The following is a 7964-nucleotide window of genomic DNA, read 5'->3' on the forward strand; positions in this document are numbered from 1 at the left end:
TCGGGTGGTCTAGCCGACACACGCGTTTACAAGTTCTTTGGTGGCTGCTAGTTGCTTAAATAGAGAAATAGGAAGAAGGAATTCTGGTGGAGTCATGAAGTTCCCTCGGCAGTTCCTGGACGCCTCGGGTGTAGTCTCCCATTAATTCTTGATCCACCAGCAAGTAGACGAAGGGAGCTTTCCAACAAGTATTTATTTGCATTAAACGGCCTTGGAAGTTGGAAGATATGCCCCATTTAAACTTGTACTGGATGCTGTTACGAAATCCACTCGGGTGCAGCAGCCTTTATTGCCTTGTTGCCTTCTCTAGTCCAAGATGGTTCACCTCCCAAACACCTAAGCATAATAAAGTCATCGCAAGGCTTTAGTACCTCATTTAAAGAAGAATTAGCTTCAATAGCAAGGAACGAGTTCACCTGATAATTAAGTTTACGTGCACGGGCTCGTGTCATTGGTCCTTGATTAGTTACAAATGGTGAAGTGGTCACTGGTATGGTTGTATCAATGATAGTGATGTCCTCATCATCCTCCCCTTCTTGCAACAAAGTCGTCCTCGACTCAAACGTGTCATTCTCTCCCAAGTATGGTGTTAAATCTGCAATGTTAAAAGAGGAACTGACCCCAAAATCTGCAGGCAACTGAACTTTATATGCATTATCATTAATTTTGTGAAGCACTTTGAAGGGTCCAGCAGCTCTTGGTTGTAATTTAGATTTGCGCATATCAGGGAATCTATCTTTCCTTAAATGCACCCATACTAAATCACCAGGTTCAAAGGTAATATGCTTTCTACCCTTGCTACCTGCTTCTTCATACTTAGCATTCATGGCTTTAATATTTGCTTTAGTTTGTTCATGCAGCTTTATAATCAGTTCAGCACGACGAGAAGCATCAAAATTCATTATTTCAGAATGTGGGATGGCAATAAGATCAATAGGAGCACGAGGGACAAAACCATACACAATTTTAAAAGGGCATAGTTTAGTTGTAGAATGCTGAGAACGATTATAAGCAAATTCAATGTGAGGCAAACATTCTTCCCACAATTTGATGTTATGTTTCAGAACAGCCCTAAGCATGGTAGATAAACTACGGTTTACGACTTCGGTTTGTCCATCGGTTTGAGGGTGACAAGTAGTAGAAAAAAGCAATTTAGTTCCCAACTTAGCCCATAACGTTTTCCAAAAATGACTAAGAAATTTGGTATCCCGATCGGACACAATAGTGTTTGGAACCCCATGCAAACGAACAACTTCACGAAAGAACAAATCAGCAACATGGGTAGCGTCATCAGTTTTGTGACATGGTATAAAATGTGCCATTTTTGAAAATCTGTCCACAACAACAAAAATACTATCCCTCCCCTTCTTTGTTCTAGGTAGCCCTAAAACAAAGTCCATAGAAATATCCTCCCATGGTGCACAAGGAACTGGGAGAGGCATGTATAAACCATGTGAATTAAGGCGAGACTTAGCTTTTTGACATGCAGTGCAGCGAGCAACAAATCGCTCCACGTCTCTTCTCATCTTCGGCCAAAAGAAATGGCTGGCCAAGATGTCTTCTGTCTTCTTCACACCAAAGTGTCCCATCAACCCACCGCCATGTGCTTCCTGTAATAATAATATACGCACGGAACCAGCTGGAATGCATAATTTGTTAGCCCGAAACACAAAGCCATCAGTGAGAACAAATTTGTTCCATGTCCTTCCTTCTTTACAATGTAATAGCACATCTTTGAAATCAGCATCGAAAACATATTGTTGTTTAATTGTTTCCAAGCCAAAAATCTTAAAATCAAGTTGAGACAGCATGGTATAACGGCGAGACAAGGCATCTGCAATGACATTATCTTTTCCTTTCTTATGTTTGATGACATAGGGAAAAGATTCAATAAATTCGACCCACTTGGCATGCCTACGGTTCAGATTTGTTTGGCTCCTTAGATGCTTTAAAGATTCATGATCAGAATGTATAACAAATTCTTTAGGCCATAAGTAGTGTTGCCATGTTTCCAAAGTTCGAACTAAGGCATATAATTCTTTATCATAAGTGGAATAGTTCAGACTGGGTCCATTCAGTTTCTCACTAAAATAGGCAACAGGCTTCCCTTCTTGCAACAAGACACCACCCAAACCAATACCACTAGCATCACATTCCAATTCAAAAGTCTTACTGAAATCAGGTAATTGGAGAAGGGGTGTATGAGTTAACCTATCCTTCAATGTTTCAAATGCAACCTCTTGCGCCTTGCCCCAAGAAAATGGAGCACCCTTCTTAGTAAGCTCGTTCAATGGAGCTGCGATGGTGCTGAAATCTTTCACAAATCGACGATAGAACCCCGCAAGCCCGAGAAAGCTTCGGACTTGCGTGACCGTGGTAGGGACTGGCCAACTATGTATGGCCTCCACCTTAGCCTGATCAACTTCAATTCCCTGCGATGTCACAACATAGCCAAGAAAAGATACACGATCTGTGCAAAATGTGCACTTGTCAAGGTTACCAAATAAGCGTGCTTCACGTAAAGCATTGAAAACAGCACGTAGATGATCAAGATGATCTACTAGACATTTGCTATAGATCAAGATGTCATCGAAGTAGACGACCACAAATCTTCCAATGAAAGCACGTAAAACCTCATTCATTAATCTCATGAAAGTACTAGGTGCATTAGTGAGACCGAAAGGCATGACTAACCACTCATACAAACCAAACTTGGTTTTAAATGCCGTTTTCCATTCATCCCCTAGCTTCATGCGAATTTGGTGATATCCACTACGTAAGTCAATTTTAGAGAAAATCATCGAGCCACTAAGTTCATCTAGCATATCATCTAACCTAGGGATAGGATGACGATATCTGATGGTAATGTTATTAATTGCTCGACAATCTACACACATGCGCCATGAGCCATCTTTCTTTGGGACTAATAAAACAGGGACAGAGCAAGGACTAAGGGACTCACGCACATAACCTTTATCGAGTAATTCTTGTACTTGTCGCTGAATCTCCTTGGTTTCTTCCGGGTTCGTCCTGTATGGCGCTCGGTTTGGCAAGGAAGCCCCTGGGATGAGGTCAATCTGATGCTCAATTCCTCTTATCGGTGGCAGGCCAGGTGGCACATCGTTTGGAAATACATCAGCATATTCCTGCAAAAGATTAGTGACAGTAGAAGGCAAAGTAGATGGTATGTTGTGAAGTGAGAACAAAGCATCCTTGCAAATAAATACATAGCATATTGAAGCAACATCATTTAATTCAAGCAAATCAGATTTGGAAGCAAGAAAACAAGCACTTTTCAGTTGTATTTCTGTCTTCCTCACTTAAGCAGATTTAGAATTGTCACTCTTATGTTGTACCAACTCCTTTGCAGCACCTAGATTTTTATTATGAACAGATTTATTTTTCTCTTTGCAAGCTCTAGCAACTTCATCCTTCAAAATAGCATCGGGGGACATGGGGTGCAATACAAGCTTCTTCTCATTATGCATAAAAGAGTAGTGATTTGTTTTACCATGATGCACGGTGTCCTTATCAAATTGCCATGGTCTACCAAATAACATAGAGCAAGCTTGCATAGGTACCACATCACAATCAATATAATCATGGTATGAACCAATTGTAAATTCCACACGGACCATACGTGTTACCTTAAGCTTACCACTGTCGTTGAACCATTGGATGTAGTAGGGGTGTGGATGTGGAAGCGTTTTCAGCCCAAGCTTCTCTACCATGGTGGTGCTTGCTAAGTTGTTGCAGCTTCCTCCATCAATTATAATACGACAAGATCGTTCCAAAACTACACATTTAGTTTGGAACAAATTGTGTCGCTGGTTTTGTTCAGCTTTAATAATTTGGGCACTCAAGACACGTCTTACAACGAGGCTCTCATAGTGTTCAGCATGTTCAGCCCCAATATGCTCTTCATTATCATTCTCCTTTTCAGCATCTTGGGCAGCAAGCATGGCATATGTATCATTATCTAAATCACTGGCTGATGAGTACTCACCATTTTCTCTTATAATTAGCACACGCTTGCTTGGGCAGTCCCTTCGGATGTGCCCAAATCCTTTACATTGGAGGCACTGGATGTCCTTTGTTCTTCCCGTTGAAGCAATAGAAGATGATTTGGCTGCAGCTTGGGAGGATGCTTTCCCTGTCTCAATAGCACGAGAAGGTGCTGATTTCGATGTTGTTGTGGATGACCGGTTGGAAACATCTCCCTGAAAATCATGGTTAGTGCTAGCAGCACTAGTGCGGGGCTGCCATGATGTATTGCGACCTGCATAAGTATTAGCTCTCCCGCGTCGTCCCTGCACTTCTCTTTCAGCCTTACAAGCAAAATGGAATAATCGAGTAATGTTATTGTAGTCCTTGTAAGCTAAGATATCTTGAATTTCTCTTGTCAAACCACCCACGAACCTAGACATTGCAGCCTCTTCATTTTCTACCAGACCACATCTTAGCATGCCTATTTGTAATTCTTGATAGTACTCCTCAACAGATTTGTTACCTTGCCTAAGCTGTCGTAATTTATGTAATAAGTCACGAGCATAATAGGAAGGAACAAAACGACTACGCATGATTCTTTTTAAAGCATTCCAAGTTTGTGGTATGGCAGCTGGGTGTGTAGTTTGGTACTCATGCCACCAAATAGAAGCAAAGTTTGTGAATTCACTAGTAGCAGCTCTAACCTTGTTAACTTCAGAAAATTCATAGCATGCAAATTTTTGATCTACCGATAGTTCCCAAGTTAGATATGCATCAGGATCATATTTTCCATCAAAAGGTGGTATTGAAAATTTAATTCTTCCTAGAGAATCATCATTTTCACGTACCTCACGTCGTGGAGGTCGACCACCCATGCCATGACGATCGCGCCGTTGGTGTCGTCGATGCCTATTAGATCGGTCATCATGCTCGGTGTCCGCTGAATACTCCATATCATCATCTCTTGCTGTACTAGCAATGGAACCATTACCGTCATTATCACCTTGTTGCCTACCTTCACGCCCAAATTGTTCCATCCTATCTAATCGTGTAATAATTGCTGCAAGAGAGGTGTTAGTAGCAGCAAGTGTTTGTTCCAATGTGGTCAATGTGTTGTTGGCAACAATTTGTGCCGTTTCTAATTGACCAATGCGCTCATTGGTTACTTGAACATCTTCGTTGAGAGCATCTGTGTGCAACCTTACTTGACGTTCAAAATGTTGAATGATGCCCGCTGTTCGTGGAGAATGTGGAGGCCGCGCATTTGCATCCTCTGCCATGGTTAGTGCAAAAGAGATACAAAAACAAGTAATGCAGCCTAGTAGTTGCTAGGATGTGGATGGATAAATACTGTCTCACTAGCAAGAAATCAAGCTCTTACAAATTCTCACCACAATACAGGAGGTGCCAACAAACAGCAAGAACAACAACAACGGTGGCAGCTAGCACAACCTTGTGGTGTTGTAGAAAAATTTGTGGATTTATAGGTAGCTGCACTTTCAATAGTTCCAAGGAATAGCTAGTACCACGTTAGCCACAACAAGTTGAATAAACGTTCCACAATGGTGTTGTGCTGGTCCTAGTCCAAACCGTAATAGAGACGCGAGCCGTTACACAAATAGTATCACCAAAAGCTGAGAACAACAATCTGATTTCTGAAACTATAAAAAAAGAAGGCACACAAACTGCCTTTTGTTTTGTTGCACTTACAAATTTTATCTACCAAAATTCAGAACTGGTTTTTTTCTCTCTCTTTTGTTTTGCACGTGTCTTTTTTTTGTTTTGCTGATTAGTGCGGCTTTTTTTGTGCACTCGCCTTTTGCTTTCTCTTCTTTTTGGTTGAATTGCAGCAAGAGGTCTAAACTGGTGATTGAAACAAGGTGGCGCGAACTCGAAACTCTAGCGGTAAGAAAACTTTAGACCAGCAACTCGACCCAAATGCAGCAACCGTGAATTCAACAAGTCGAAAACTAAGTAGTAAAGCAAAGGCTCAAACTGTTTTTAGGTGAATTTCTGATCTAAATATATCTTTGGGCAAAAGTGGACTGTAGGTAAATAAAATAAGGAAGATGGAGATCTCTCACCGAGCAACCTGAAATTTGATACCACTTGATAAACCCAACAGGTAGAAGGGTGCCCGATCTTTCGATGAGAGATGATGGAGGTGGAAAACTTGTTGGAGAATGACGTTGGCTGCCCGACTACCACAACCAAGATGGTGTGGCGCCTTGAGCGACAGGTACACCTTCTCCTGATAACTACGATTTGGGGTGGAGGTCGACGTTGTGCTATCCGACTACAACAACCACAAGGGTGCTGCGCCTTAGCGATAGTTACACCGGCTCCTGTTGTTGCTGCTCTTGCCATGCCAAGAACAGCCTTGAACCTGCAAGCAATCGAGAACAAGCAAGAACAAGATAACAAGCAAACACGCACGGATCTGATAAAGTTGGGGTCCCGTTTCAAGTATTCGGGTGGTCTAGCCGACACACGCGTTTACAAGGAAGTAGCAAAGGCTAAACTTACATCAAACAAAACCCAAGTTCTTTGGTGGCTGCTAGTTGCTTAAATAGAGAAATAGGAAGAAGGAATTCTGGTGGAGTTATGAAGTTCCCTCGGCAGTTCCTGGACGCCTCGGGTGTAGTCTCCCATTAATTCTTGATCCACCAGCAAGTAGACGAAGGGAGCTTTCCAACAAGTATTTATTTGCATTAAACGGCCTTGGAAGTTGGAAGATATGCCCCATTTAAACTTGTACTGGATGCTGTTACGAAATCCACTCGGGTGCAGCAGCCTTTATGGCTTCTCTAGTCCAAGATGGTTCACCTCCCAAACACCTAAGCATAATAAAGTCATCGCAAGGCTTTAGTACCTCATTTAAAGAAGAATTAGCTTCAATAGCAAGGAACGAGTTCACCTGATAATTAAGTTTACGTGCACGGGCTCGTGTCATTGGTCCTTGATTAGTTACAAATGGTGAAGTGGTCACTGGTATGGTTGTATCAATGATAGTGATGTCCTCATCAAGTTTTTGCCACCGGAACCATTTCTTCGTTTTTCGCAACGAACATGCCCAATCCACTACTTTAGGTCCAAAACTCATGTTTGGGGTGGTTTCGCACAATTTCGTTGTCACACGTCACCCATTCCGAAAACGGGTGTCGGAGGTGCATACAAAGCACGAGTTTTTGCCACCGGAAACATTTCTTTGTTTTTCACAACGAACATGCCCAATCCACTACTTTAGGTCCAAAACTCATGTTTCGGGTGGTTTCGCGCAATTTCGTTGCCGCACGTCACCCATTCTAAAAACGGGTGTGGGGGTGCATACAAAGCACGAGTTTTTTCCACCGGAACCATTTCTTCGTTTTTCGTAACGAACATTCCCAATCCACTACTTTAGGTCCAAAACTCATGTTTGGGGTGTTTCGCACAATTTTGTTGTCGCACGTCACCCATTCCGAAAACGGGTGTCGGGTGCATACAAAGCACGAGTTTTTGCCACCGGAACCATTTTTCGTTTTTCGCAACGAACATGCCCAATCCACTACTTTACATCCAAAACTCATGTTTGGGGTGGATTCGCGCAATTTCGTTGCCGCACGTCACCCATTCCGAAAACGGGTGTCGGGTGCATAAAAAGCACGAGTTTTTGCCACCGGAACCATTTCTTCGTTTTTTGCAACGAACATGCCACACTACTTTAGGTCCAAAACTCATGTTTGGTGTGGTTTCTCGCAATTTCGTTGTCGCACGTCACCCATTCCGAAAACGGGTGTCGGGTGCATACAAAGCACGAGTTTTTGCCACCGGAACCATTTCTTCGTTTTTCGCAACGAACATGCCCAATCCACTACTTTAGGTCTAAAACTCATGTTTGGGGTGGTTTCGCGCAAATTCGTTGCCGCACGTCACCCATTCCGAAAACGGTTGTCGAGGGTGCACACAAAGCACGAGTTTTTGCCACCGGAACCATT

The 7964-nt window shown here is 42.5% G+C and overlaps 1 protein-coding gene across 1 annotated transcript; it reads right to left on the reverse strand.

Moving 5' to 3' along the window:
- Positions 1-3312: 3312 nt before the first annotated feature.
- LOC118472926 (uncharacterized) lies at positions 3313-5267 on the reverse strand. The gene has a single exon (XM_035960936.1). The coding sequence runs from the start codon at positions 5265-5267 to the stop codon at positions 3321-3323; it is 1947 nt and encodes a 648-aa protein (XP_035816829.1). The 3' UTR covers positions 3313-3320.
- Positions 5268-7964: the final 2697 nt, after the last annotated feature.

This window comes from Zea mays, chromosome 7 (assembly GCF_902167145.1).
Source record: "Zea mays cultivar B73 chromosome 7, Zm-B73-REFERENCE-NAM-5.0, whole genome shotgun sequence".
Lineage (NCBI taxonomy): Eukaryota > Viridiplantae > Streptophyta > Magnoliopsida > Poales > Poaceae > Zea > Zea mays.